The sequence below is a fragment of the Chlorocebus sabaeus genome, chromosome 12 (assembly GCF_047675955.1).
Source record: "Chlorocebus sabaeus isolate Y175 chromosome 12, mChlSab1.0.hap1, whole genome shotgun sequence".
NCBI classification, from domain to species: domain Eukaryota; kingdom Metazoa; phylum Chordata; class Mammalia; order Primates; family Cercopithecidae; genus Chlorocebus; species Chlorocebus sabaeus.
Window position 1 is genome coordinate 43,964,804 of NC_132915.1, and position 14,923 is coordinate 43,979,726.

At 31.8% G+C, this 14,923-nt stretch overlaps 1 protein-coding gene across 6 annotated transcripts in view; it reads right to left on the bottom strand.

Annotated features, from left to right (window-relative positions):
- The window catches only part of ZDHHC21 (zDHHC palmitoyltransferase 21), a 98,004-nt gene that overhangs the window by 19,550 nt on the left and 63,531 nt on the right, over positions 1–14,923 (bottom strand). For 2 of the 6 annotated variants that reach the window (XM_037998389.2, XM_073021611.1), the window contains 2 exons: positions 12,114–12,174; positions 3,655–11,573 (listed from right to left, as the gene is read on the bottom strand). The exons of 2 other annotated variants lie outside the window; for them this stretch is intronic. In XM_037998389.2, the coding sequence (XP_037854317.1) occupies positions 11,380–11,573; positions 12,114–12,174 (255 nt within the window). In that variant the 3' untranslated portion in view covers positions 3,655–11,379. Of the gene's footprint in view, positions 1–3,654; positions 11,574–12,113; positions 12,175–14,923 lie in introns of those variants that run through there. 2 more of the 6 variants (XM_007969206.3, XR_005240425.2) reach the window with 2 other exon arrangements.

The window sequence follows — 14,923 nt, forward strand, 5'->3', positions numbered from 1 at the left end:
GATGCACACCAAATTATGGCCAGTAGCTACTTTTGGGGAGGAGGGTGGGAGTGGAGATTTTGGTAACAGGAATTTTTTCCATTTTGTTCTAGATGGTGATAAGTGCTATGGAGGGGGCGGGGGGGAAAGTAGGGACAAGAGATCAGGGCTGTTGTGGGAGGGTTATGTAAATTTTAAAAACTGATCAAACTACTTTTCATGTTTACATAAAGTATGAAAACATGTATCAGATGCTACATACCATGTTTAAAACAGTGTTCACCTCTGAGGAGGAAAAAGAAGATTCTACAAGGCTTTGAATACCAAAAAGTAAGGATCACTGAAGACCCTCTTAGAAGATTCCTATCACAGTGATTACCCAAATTATTGGAGACTTTCAAATGTAAAAAAATGCACATGAAAAGTAAATGACAAAAATTAGAGCACTTCACAGCACAGTACTGTGCACTGACTGGATCAGCATTTTCCACATTGTGGGTACTTTTCCATGATGAGAATATCAGAAATGCTTTTGAACACTGAAAAACTCTCTAAAAGCCAAACATCAAGTTACAAGCGCAGACCATCCAAAAAACCTTGATACTGGTTACTCCTAGACACCATTTAAAATATGAACCTGTTTAACATGAGGATATCTGGTCTACACCTACAGAGCTTATACAAGTTATAAAACAAATTTCATTAACTTGTTGGTCCCAACTTCAGCTAGGATTACCCATCCATAGTTTCAATGTGGAACTATAAAACCTCCATCTCGAATTAGGTACTAAAACATTCAGTTATGGCCAGTAGCTACTTGTGGGGAGGACAGAACGTGTCTAATTTTTTCAAGTTGTAAATTTCAATACTAAGAAAGATAAATATCACCCAAACCATGCTACAATTAAACTTACTACTAAAGACACACTCAAATACGTATCTACAGTAATATCTGAGTGCTTGGAATAGTATATTCCAAGTTCCTAATTTCCTCAATAGTCTGGCTTTTTAAAAAAAATGCAAAACACATTGCTGTTTTTATTGTGTTTGATCTTTAAACAGAGGTGCTTTCTTGTTTGGAGAAGGGGCCTAATTTGAAAATACTAGTCATCCAGAGGACATACAAAGAATGTGCTGTGACTGACACAAATATTTTTTTTAAGTTAGCTTAGATGTATTTTTTTTTTTTCAAGCTAACATATCCTCTATCCTTCCTCAGTACTGTTTGCTCAGCTGGATGTCCACAGGGTCCAATTTTCCTTCCAATTGCCCTTGCACGCTAATATAATTGCTGCTCATATGGGTAATTGGTCAGCCTAGAGCAGCATTTGTATGCATTTGTTCATCTACAGTATCTGGCAACTTCTCAAATGATTTTGCACTCTTATAATAGTATCACATATTTTTAGTTTTTGCCTCTTTATAACAAGGCTAAGTAGATGTGAATCTGTAAAGGATACAGATTTTAAGTGTTCAAAAGGTGGAATATACAGATACAAATTCAAATTATTTTTATGCAGTGGACGTTTCTTCTCACTTATCAGAGTAAATCAATCCAGTCTCAAAAGTATGTTGCTCTGCTCTGCCTTCCCCAATTGCATTCCTCCCCAAACAGAGCCAAATTAACTAGATTAAACCACACTTTAGCTTAAAAAAAGTGACAAGCCAGTTTCACTTAACACTGATGAAACAGTAAAAACCATTAATTTTACTAAAGCTTGTTCTTGAGCACACTTTAAATATTCTGTTTGACAAAATGGAAGTATACATAAAGCACTTCAGGTGAATTCCAGAGTTTAATAGTATATTACTAAACAAAAGCACTTATGTGACTGAGTTGCAAGCTGAACCAGCCACTTTTTTTTCATGGAACACCATTTTATACTTGAAGGAATGACTGACAAACCGCAGTTTTTCAGAGTTGAGTATTTGGCAAGCATCTTCTCACAAATAAGTGAAGGTAACCTGTCACTTGAAGGACAACTACTGACAGTATGTGGTTGCCAATGACAAAATTCAAACTTTCACGTGAAAATTAGAATTCTGAAAAATGTAATCTGTTACCATAAACTTAACTGCTTCCCAATATTTACTTTTCTGACAAGGTCAGTGGTAATATTAATCAATTTAATTTTATTTTGTATGGCTAAAAGCAATACTTCTGACAAGACCAGTGGTAATATTAATGAATTTAATTTTGTATGGCTAAAAGAACTTTCCAAAGTGAAAAAGAGGCCAGTGGGTTTTAAGAATATGAAAAGTTCCTTGGTATTGTTTCTGACTCCACATTGCAACTAACTAAACTTTAAGAAACCATCACTTGAGTATTTGTGTAGTACCAGAGAATATCCAGTTACTTGAAAAGATAAGAATACTCCTCCTTTTTCCAGCTACGTTATCTGCACAAGATCAGACTTCTCCAGATACTTCTAGCAAAATAACAATTCAATTGGTCTAATGCAGAAGCAGTATGAGACCCAACTTTCTTCTATGAAGGCAGATATGAGAGCTTTGCAGAAACATAAAATCATGGGTCTCTAAATAAAAACGTTATTTATGTTAACACACAATGAGTTTAAGTTTAAATGAATTAGCAACTATTTAAATTTTTTCCTATTTTGTTTCAAATTCTCATAGATCCTGATCAGTTTTATTTTCTATTACAATAAATACTGAAAAACATAACTTACATAAGCAAAAATTATTTGGGGCCTGCAGTAATTTTTATGAATGTAATGGAGTCCTGAGACCAAAAAGTTTGAGAACAGTTGTAACTTATCACTAAGAAAACATTATTATAAATGCTAGCTAGAATCAAAACAAAGGAAATTGCAAAAGGAACAAGATTAAAGATTTATAATCCTTAAGTTTGTCAGAAGGCAGACTTTCTGACAAATCCGGTTTGACTTACCAATAGAGCAAAATTTATAGTTTTATTTGGCAAATCTATCAAATAATTTATCTACTAATCTAGAATATTTTTCAAAATTACTTTTCTGGTAATAAAAAATTTTTTAAAGAATTTTAAAAATAAAGTTAAACCTCTGTCTTTCAATCTCAGGGCAGTTTCTACTAACTCACTGTTTGTAAGACCTACTGATTGCTTTGTCTTTTCAGAGCTGATGATTTTTTTTGTCCAACTCATGTTTACTGGCTTTGTGACTTCTTATAAGAAAAGTAATTAGTTTAGGCTTAAGAATATTTGTCAACAAAAAACTAAGTACTCTTAGAATGTAACTTCTTAAGAGCAACGTCTTTAATTCAATATTGCCAGATCTAAAACAGTACCTAGATGTAAACTTAAAGTTTCTGCATTTTATTGTATGTAAATTATTCCCCTCAAGAAAAAATACTTCTATAAAATAGGGTCTGCCACAATAAATGTTAAATAAATTGGGTGACTGAATCCAGCCATCTGGGTCATCTCTAAGATAAATATGCCTAACTAGAAATATTGCATTTGTCAGTTTCAACCCTAGTATGTACACCTAGTTCTTCTTGAACAGTTAATGAATTTTGTGATTATGGTAGAACAATATCCTAAGACTAGTAATCATGAATAATTATCCACATTGTATAAAATGTTTTAAAGTGACCTATTACATTGGTAGTGCTGAAATCTAGAATTTGGGTTAATTTTCATAAGTAAAAAAGGTAAGATGAGAAAAACAGTCCTAGGTTTTTAAAAAATATTTATTTAAAAATAAGATTTAAAAAAATACAGTACGTAATACATTTTGAGAAGTAAAAATTCCACAATTTAAATTAAAAACAATCTGCAAAGAAAATAGAAATATTACGTGAATAAAACTAAATCACTACAATAAATTAAAAACAACAACATTGTTCTTAAGGTAGATACATGGTTTGATTTTCATATTAAGAACCAGTGTAGACTTTTCATCTAAACAAATACATATCAGCTGCATGGTTCCCACTTGTCATTTTCACCCATTTTACTCCCTCAATCTATTCTTATATCCCTCAACCACTATTTTCCCAATTACCATCAGCACGAGAAATGTTGGTGAAGATTTTCTTTAAATTCTCTTAGGGGAAAGACAAGGTAAAAATAAAAGACAATGCAAGGAAAAGAGCACTCAGATCTATACATATTATGCACTGAATAATAAAATGTTTGACAAATTTAAAAACAGGATCTTCCGATGGCACTTGGAACACACTACTATCAAAATAAAAGCATTTTAGGAATATAATACTAGACAGAACTTGGGGTTCACACACAATTTTAGGAGCCTCAAAAATAACACAGATTTTGGCTATTCATTAAACTTGCCAGCCAGATCACACACAAAAAAACACTAATTCCAGGGACACAAAGTGAGCTCATACAGCATGATCCATGTGTGCTCTGTCCTTCCAAGAGCCTATCTTTGTCTAATTTTTTTTCTTTAAAATGTTCATCTCTGGGAGACAGTGAATAGTGGTGAATTCTCTACTACTCAATAACTTGAAAAAGTACTGCATTCAGCCACCCGCATTTAAGCCATGCATAAACAAGCCAAATTACTCAGAATCAATATAGTGGCAACATAATCTAGGGAATATTGTTGGCAGATTAGAGAGAGACAATGTTGCTTCATCTCATTAGGCTTTCAAACAAATTTTGCTTTCACCTCTAATGATTACGTTCATCTAGATATCTACATATCATTCAAATGATCTGAAGCCACATTTCACATAAACTTCAGACTTGATTCTTTTTTTCCATTCAGAATTCACTGCAAAACCATATACTGTATCTACAATCAAGGAGAGGTTGATTTTAGCTAACAATAATGCAAAATATTTTCAAATGTGATCGTCTGCTTTTCCAATACACACACTGTCACCTTCTTGACAGAATGATTAACCATTTTAGCTGCAGTTGTAAGGACACTGAGTGTTTTGAGAGTTTTAAAGGGAAAAATTTGGAACCAAAATAGTATACACAGCAGTATTACATTTGGACAATTACATTTGAAAGGTGTTTTAAATTACGAGTACACTTAAAGGGTGTTTTTCTTCATTTTTGTAAAACGAACTACTAAGCAAAATTAGTTTTAAAAATAATCTTACTCTAACTTTCTATGTAAAGTGAGCAACCATATCCAGACTTTTTTTTTCATTAAGTTCAATCTTCTGTTATCAGTTTTGCTTAAATCAAGGTACATATGCATTTCCTCTTGGGAAAGCATCTCTCTCTCTCTCTCTCTCTGTCTCTCCGTATCTCTCTCTATATATATCTACACACACATATGTACACATACATATATTTTAAAGGTGGTCTTTTATCTTTGTTTGCAAAGTAGACAAATGGCAATATTATTCTTTAAAGCCACTAAAGATTACACACACACACACACACGCTGAATTCTCGATTTGTAATGAGAATGAACCCTTAACTCTTCATTTTAGTATTTTGTTTCAGTGTTCATTAAAGTGCCCAATAAGCTATATAATTCATTTATGTAAATAATATGAGTTCTTACTTTTTTTTTACTCATTGTTGCAGAAATAAAACAACTTGTGAAAAGTGCTTCAATTATCTTTTGTAATTTCAGCCTATCAAACTACCTTTTAAAGTAGCCAAGCTATATTAAAATACGAAATTAAAATCCACACATGCCTAACTAAAAAAAAGTCCAAGTGAGAAACATTTATAATCCATTAAATTGCCACAGCAGCATGCAAAAAATAAGATCTGTTAATCAAACTGTTCTTAGTAACATTAAATTCTACTTTATAAACACACAATGATGTGAGAAGAAAACTCGGTCAACCCGAAAGAAAATTAACTCTTTGGTACAGGAATTAAAAATGTCACTCAATGCTAAAGTGAATAGCACCAGGATGTTTTATAGTTGATGAGGTTATAAAACACTAACTTCAGGCACCAGTAGGTTAAAATATCATCCAATGCATACTGGCAAGAATATATAGCTTGCAATACGCAGATAAGCCTTCCCTTTAGTTAACAGCCTGCAAAATAAACCCTTTATTTAGTTAAACAGGCAGGCGAAGCCACAAAAAAGCCCACAACTTTTGTTAAGCTATTTTGTCCACATCTTTGTTTATATATAAAGCTATCAATACCAAAAAAACCAGTGTTGAACTAAGCACAACATTACATGTTACAGATATTCAAAATACCAATACAAATGGAGACCTTCAGGGTATCAAGAACTCCAAAATATCCCAAATGTTAAAGCGAAAGCCACCCTTATATATTGTTTATTTTTCCTCCGGTGACAAAATTTTCTATATACTCAGTATCTTTTCTTTGCAATAAGAGATTTCCAGAAAAGGTACCAGTTTTTTCAAACTTTGGGCAACCTATTCATTTCTCCTCTGTATTAAATAGCTGCGTTTTCCACATTATTTTTAACACTTCACGTTACCATACTCTACACAATTATATTTAAAACTAAAATATTTATTAAAGGCATCTGACCAACTGAAGAGAAACATCAATATAAATTCCTTAAGTTAAATAATTCAAACTAAATGTTTATATGCACTAACAACTCCTCCAATAAAAATGGTATAAATAAGAGATAAGGCTAAATGATTATAGCAAAGAGATTTTCTGATGTCAGAAACTGGCTCCAGTCAACTCTGTTGCTGAGATGCTGATTATTCATGCCCCATCTAGCCTTCTCTCCATCTTAGTAAGTTTTTGGATACTCACTACTCATTTGTACATATTCTCTAGGATGGACAAGGCAAAAAGAACATAATAATAGTAAAAAACTGTAATGATAATGGAAAATACCAGTAATATCAATGACTTTTTAAATACCATTGTTATTTCTGTTTCAAATTGGCAGGCAGTATTGCAACATCTGAAAAACTGACAAAGATGTAGTAAGTTTTGTTGTTAAAAACTGCACAATGATAATAAAAGAAATCAGAGAAAAGTCACTTTCCTGAAGTTAAACCATCATCACCTCAAAAGTAGCAGAAATGCTAAATACTGATTAATACACAGAATGACAACATTGGTTCAAAAGAGTTCAAGCAAATTGGTTCTAGTACTTTCTCACATTGTACTGTGGAATATTCTACAATTCAACTGAGAATGACTAAATATAGAGCATAATGAAATTTGTGATTTATAGATAAATTCACAGGATGATTTCCAGAGTAAAAGTTAACAAACTTGGGCATTAAATAACACATTCATTAATTATACAGTTAATACTAGCAAGTAGAACACATTAAATGTACATGGCTTATTTGCTACACTTACCAATACTTATGTTTTTTTAAAGCAGTAGTAGAGTTGTGTGAAAATCTAATATTTGTATCTATTAGCAAACTACTCAATGTTTATATGTGTGAATTTTAGCAAATAAATTCTAGATACATCTATGTATATTAGAGGTCACGTCAGAAACTTATTTAATAAAGTAACTATAGGTTATTAAACTCGGTAAACTTGAGCTAATCTACTGACACAGGAAGCGCAAGAGAAGCAGAGACTAGAGAAAAGTCCAGAGAGAGACTAGCAGCTCTGTTAATTAATATTAATGGCATATTAAACCAGAGCTTGATACATCGTGATTTTATAGCAATACATGTGAAAACACTCAAACTGCCCCAAGAACTAACACACAGAAAATTGTGTGGCCATAATCTAAATCAATTCACACTTCCTGGTTTGAAATGTTGTCCTAACTTAAGTCTTTATGATTAGCATTCAGAATTAATACACCCTTTGGAGCAAAACATATCACCAACTAGTTACTTGTATGGAAGTGACTTGAACGTCTAACAAAAGAATAGTTATCATTAGCCATCATACTTAGAGAAAAATGCCTCTATGCATTGGCAAAAATACAATGATGTTAATTCTGATAGATGTTTTAACTCAGCTGTTACAGTGAGCACTATGTATTATGTTCTCTTTCATTATTAAAAATAAACTATGCTTTTTTCTGAAAAAGAGTTAATATGTTAACTACAATTTAAAATAGCTATTTCTAATGTTAAGCACAAATATTTTTAATACAACTCTTAAGCAAAATAGTATTTTTATTATAAAGAAACATCAGCTAACTTGATATTTTTAACCTATAAGTCTGGGTTACAAAGTACCAATTGCTCTATAACTGAATGCCTACTGCTTGAGGGGTCCTGAACTCAGTTCATCTTTGCCTACAATCTTAAGCCTACATGAAGCCCATAAACATTTTTGTTTGAAGAAAACAACAGTGACAAATATGATTGTTAAGGAGGTGTAACTTACAGTATCTAGGTAAAAACCTTTCATTTCCAGAAGGCCGACAAATGACTTTACTGATGTAAAAACATCCTTTAACATACATTTTGCTTAAAATCAAATAGAACGTTTATAAAGAAATACTTCAGTCCAACATACATATTACATCAGTAATCTTACTGCTCACGATTATTTTCTAATGCCCAACACCTTTAGTTGTTTTCATAGTTATCCAGAATACATAATAAATTGGCTACTAAAACTATAGATATAACTCTGGGAAAGGTAAAAAAAAAAAAAAAAAAAAGAACAAAGAAAAGAAAAGGAAAAGTATACAAAGAATCATTAATCTCTTAGTTATTTAAGGCATAAGTCAGTAAAAAAAAATCATTTCAAAACTGAGTAAAATAAACTAAATGTAGTTTTTTAGATATTCATTAAAACACAGTAAATGCTTGGTTGTCTTTGTAGCTACAATACATTTCTATGTTTTGTAATAAATTGGTCATTTTAAAGTAACAGCTTTTCCAATTCTAAGGAATTACTCTGCCAAAGTAAGGTTTAAAATAAAATACATAAAATAGCTTAGTTTATCCTAATCTAATATAAATTTGTGATTGACAGCAAGAATATAATGGGAACGAACACAAACGAAGCAAAGCAGTCATCACATTCTACGAACTAGAAATAACATCATAAAAACATGTTCATTTTCATAAAATTTTACATTTTTGTACATACACTCCTCCTAAGTTTATACTTTTGATATGTTCAGAATGTGGCTATACTATTTACTTATGGGGCAGTAAATCTTTAGAGCCAGTATAATTACATCAATTAGCCAAAAGAGGGCGCAGAAAGAACACCAGTAGATATGCTTAGGAAACTGACAGTTGGTTTTTCTCCAGTGTAGTCTAACAAGAATTAACAATACCCACAGGAGGGTTAGGTATGCTAACTGGGGAATACTGAACGTCACAGTGTAAGTATATATAGACATACTTTAATATACATTCTTATGTAAATATACTGATAGATAGCATTTCTGCCATTCAAATAAAATAAGCGTATGCTTTTCTAGTGTATTAGTGTGTAGTCCAATAATTTAAGGGAACTGACTACAGAGTGATCAGGACCAGGAAAGGTAAAGAGGAAGAAGGAAAAGAATATGTCCTAGAAGTAAATCTAGGAAAAATAAGAACACAAATCATCACAGTGGGAAAGAGACCCCGCCCAGTACCTTTCAGTGTACCCACTGCTACTACAGGAAGTATAAATTAGCTACAAAGTTCTTTAGGGGATCTTCACTTGGTTCTGCTGTTTTCTCAAGGTCCTTATTTGAAAGGAATGTATACAATATAAGGCATTCAACTGATATCTACCTACATTATCTATATATTACTTCCTTATAAAAGTTCTGTCACCAGGCCAAATGGTGGCCAAATAGCTTGTACAAATTCCAACCCATTTGCCTGACATTAACATTCTAATTTTGTGTTTCACTAAGCTTTATAAATATATTTCTTCTATTTAATTTACTACATCTCTTTTCAGTACCAATAAATACGTTCATCTGCCACTTCGGAGTTTGTAAGTAATAAAGTATTCCAATTAGAACATGAAAAACATGATATTGACATCTCTGAGAAGTACTTACTCTATTATTTCAGAATATGCTACAAGATATTTACAATTTCTGAAAGGACTAACCACAGTATAGCCAACTGGCTAACAATGGTAACCTTCTGTTTAATTATTTCCCAGGTATTGTTCCTTACTTTCAAAATTAACTAAAGGAAAATATTAGCACGGTTCATGAACAGTAGACTTTTTCAATCTTCTCTTCAAGGGAAAGACTGTGAGTACATAAACTTTTTAAAAAGATATATGAGTTTTGCAGTATTCTAATGGAAAAAAATTAACAGCTGAGTTTTCAAAGCATACTAAATGTCTTTTCATACAAATGTTCTATGCCTTGCGAGAGAATATCACTATTAGTAATTTACATTTGTATAAGGTTAATGATAAACACAGATCATTGTATTTTCTTATTTTAGGGTCACTTCCTAACACTAGCTACTAGTAAAAGGTCTCTCAATGCAAATTAGAGCCGGCCAATTAAAATTTAATTTGAATTTAGGGATTATTAAAGGTACACAAAGTTAGTGACTTTTTTCAGTAGTAGCTTCCTATAAATAAAATTTCTATATGAGTTGGCCAATATATATAAACCTTCAATGTGAAATTTTACATCTACTAGTACATAAATAAAAGTAAAAAGTATAATCTTTTCAAAAGCATAATATTCCTCTTTATACTGTACATTACATATTATCTAGTTATACCAGTATTTTAAAAACATATGCATTCTAATATAACTGCACTAGAAAAGGTAATTGTGAAGTTATTGCAAATTCTCTCCCCTTTTTGCTCATTAAAATCTTAGGGTAAAATAGGAATACATGCCCACCGGTCAGGAGTTCTCCTGGGAGCAAATATTTCAATCACAATCAATAATTACAACAGTAATGGTGAAAACTGAAAAATTATTGTGAAAAAATTTTTAACATTTCCTTTATAGTAAGGTAGGTAGTTGGTGTTTTACTTCAGTGGTCCTTTAATGTTGGTTTTGGTGAAGAAAAAAGAAGAAAATGTAAGAAAGCCATTCCTAAGAAACCAATGCCCGTTTTTTGTTGCTGCTGTTCACTCCTATTGCTGCTGCATTTTAAAAAATGTTGCAGCACATTTAAAAGGAAAGGTTATTTTAAATTGGATTTGAAAAAGAAAATTTACCTATATTATAAGAAGGTGTATCAACTTTTGTAAAACCTGAATAATTAAACTTAGATTTGGTTACTGTTTAAAAGTGAAAATTTTAAAAAAACATCTGAAATTTACCATAAATTAGAATCTGTAACACTGTCAGTACTAAAAGAAATTATGTACAATTATTTCATCCTAATCACTGCCTTTTGAGTTTAATAACAAAAGCATTTAAATAAATCCCTGTGGAAAGCTAATTTGAAAGTAAACATGCTTTAAAACTTAAATATAGATCTTGTATTAGTCCCACAACAGGATCAAGATCACTATTAACATAAAGCCTGGGGCACATTATGATGCCTAAGATTGGTGGGTGGATTTTAATTGACTTGAAGACTGTCATAGTTCTATTATCATAAAACCTGTAACGCATTTCCAGCATGGAGGACCCATCTGTGCCCACCATCCATCTGTTTAGACATGATTGGCAAAGTGGTAGGGAACTCGCAGTGGTTGCCTCTGCCTGAAAGGAATGAACCACAGGATCTTCCAACGAGTGCCAAAAACTTCTGAGAAGGTCTGCTGCCATGGCTTTCGGGGCCTCGATCTACAGAAGACAGCATTATTAGTGAAAGACAGCACTCCCATGGTGCACTTCAGTCAGCTAAAACAATACAGGTTGGCTGGGGATCCATTACTGGACTCTGATGAATTGTGTCCCAGCATCATAAATACAGCTTTTCTTTCATTATGGCATGCAGCTGAGTTTTAACTCTGGATAGCAGATATTGTATCTGTGTCGTCAATCAACCGCGCACAACTTTTGAAGCAGAGGAAAATCTCAGGATTAACAGAATGTGTGTCAACAACACAGTAGCAAATCTCTTTTGATGTACTTTCAGGACAAATAATTTAACTTACTTTAGTTAGACAAGGCACAAGAATGATCAGCATTTTAGTGTGAAAACTATCATGGCTGGAAAACCCCTACTGTAAGACTGGGGTAGGCTTGTCTAGCACAGGCCTCAGACAAGGCACCAAAAAAAGCCATCATTATATTATCTTTCTACTACATGCACATATTTCTCAAATATGTCCAGTTCTTTCCATTTTTAAATAATACTATATACTTCAGTTTTATACTTACATATCTTCACAACAGTTTGACATCTTTTCAATAGATGTTGTATCCTATTAAAAATAAAAAACTATATTCAGATGTAACAAAGTCATTAGGTCTTTATTCTGTATCCATTCTATGATGTTTTTAATCTTATTCCAAGAATATTCTAAAGATTTAAACAGTTTATATATGAGTATTATGAATTTTAAATGATCTTTCATACATTGCTGGAATCCCCTTGGAAAAACAAAATCAACATTATATTACGCAAAAAAACCCTATTTAAATACAAAAACCTCACAAAAATTGTGAGTATCACTTCATTAAAATATAACCTTTTATTACACTTGCTTTCTTGACGATTCCTTTGAAAGTCTACAATCTACTTTCAATTTAACTGTTAGTGAATATGCATTAAAAAATAAATAGTAAAATGACATATGAAATAAACTAATGAACAGAAAACTGCCTAAGAGAGTGCTACTGGTTCTAGGTTTTTGTAAACAACAACAAAATTCAACAAGGCAATCTATGAATTTGCCATATTACAACATCTATTTTTCTGAAAACTAAACTGATCAGAGTTCTTTTTTAGCAGAAAAATAACTTTTTTCATAATATAATTCCATAATTGTATGCTTTCTATAAGGCTCTAACACAAATATGTAAAAACAAACAAACAACAACAACAAAAAAAAACATTTCAACAAACTGAAGATTGCTTCTAGAAATGCTGGTTTAATTTGTGTTATCAGAAGACTTATCATTAGACTGGTAAATTGTTATAAGTAACAGCCAAATAATCAAAATACAAATTACACAATCTTATTTTTAGGTATTTATTTGTATTTTAAATATACTTTGAAACAGTGCAAAAGAGTACATTCATTCAAATACACCAAAAGCTGGAGAAGTTTTCCTCTTTTTATCCCTTACTTTACCTTAACACTTTGTTTACACATAGGTAGACTTATTAAGTAGTACGATTCATGCGAACACTTGTGGCTACAAGTAAAATCCCAAGAACTTATTTGGCTGTAAAACTTTTCCAGTGATGCTAATAAACAGCACTTCCACTCAAAAACAACTCTTTAGAGATGTTAAATAAATAGCTCATAATATTAAATTCTCATTATGAATAGTTGCATAACTACAGTTAGCCTATATAAGAGAAAATTAGAGAAAATTGATCTACTTTTAAGATAACTAATAACCAATAACAGAGTTTCATTTACAGATTTTCCAGGAATTTTTTAAAAGTTATAGATTAGCTACATATTCTATATTCATTAGTTTTCCTATGAAGCTTTGTAATTCAAGGTATCCAGTGACAATTCTATTAATAATTAACCTTTCTCAGCTCTGTTGTAATTTCCTCAAAATGTCTTACTTTATGAAAACACAGTCTACAAACATATGAGAACACTGATTAGGGTCTCAGAGGAAATTTGGGCTTCAGGTTCCACATTTGTAAAGGAAGTGAAGTCATTTTAATTGTTTCTTAGAGTTTTGATAGTGACACATTGTTCCAAAGCAATTAAAACAGCTTGTGCAAAAGTACAAAGAAAAAGATGAGATAGAAGTCAAAGAGAAAGATGAAATAGGATAGCTATTAGGAAACGTATATGAATGGCCTAAGATCACAGATGTGGACAACACTTAAAAACTATAAAGTATTCCATGGTGTATAAGGCAAATGCAAGGTCAGACTACTCTCACCAGCTAAGATTAAGGGCAATTTTTACTATGCAGAAATTACAACTTGCTTATAATCCTAAGGGATTTGTTGGTGGCATTAAAAAAATCTACTTTAAAGATTTCAGATTTAGATTTCATACAGAAAAAGCTTTTATTTTCAAGTGTTTTTGATACCTTTCTTGAATCTGTTTTGGGAAATAACTAGAATACTATCTATCAAATCATCATAAGCATGGTTATTCGGTTATTCTTTCAAACAATGTGATGTTTACCATTACTTTATAAGTAGGATTTGTGAGGCTGGCCAAAATAGGCTATTTTTTTCCTCTAGAAATGGCAAATGCTCATCTCTCTGTAATTCTGCTGTCCAGAATACTGTTATAAGTACAATTTGTATTTTAGTAACCAAACATGTCATCAAGTTTTTGCACTGGTGCTTACATATAACATACCCAGAGCAATACAAATTAGGTTATCACATTCACTAGCAGGACAGAAACAGCAAACTAGAAGAGGACAGGGGTTACTACTATCAAGAATACGAAAAACCACAAGTTATCCTCAAGTGTCAAATTAAGTTTAATATACTTTTGGAATAAAAAAAACACTAAAATAATTAAAATACTTTGATGCAGATAACTTCATTCGATACTAAAGACTCAACATAGTGCTCATCATGAAAGGACCAATAAGATAACTATTATCCTCAAGGAGTTTAAATACAAAGTATAAGTTCTTAGTTATATGTAAAACTCAGCTATCCAAAGAAATTCATTTGTCCAGGAATGATAACAAACAAGTTTTTACTATGTGTTGTCTATAAGAACACTTTTATTTATAAATATTTACACCTTGATTACAGTCTAATGATCAAAATATCTAATACTTTCCTCAGTCTACATGACCAAGATATATGAGAATGATGTACTATTTTAAAAGCTGGACGTCCTTAAAAATAACGAACTAGAAACAGCAAGACATACAGAAATATAGGCCCTACCTATTTTATCTAATATTTTATCTTCTGATGGGTGGTCTTACCTAAGAAATTATTTTTCAGGCCTAGTCTAAAACGTTATGTTGACTATTAAAACTGCATCCTAAGTAGTAAAATTACACCTGGAATGGGGGGGAAA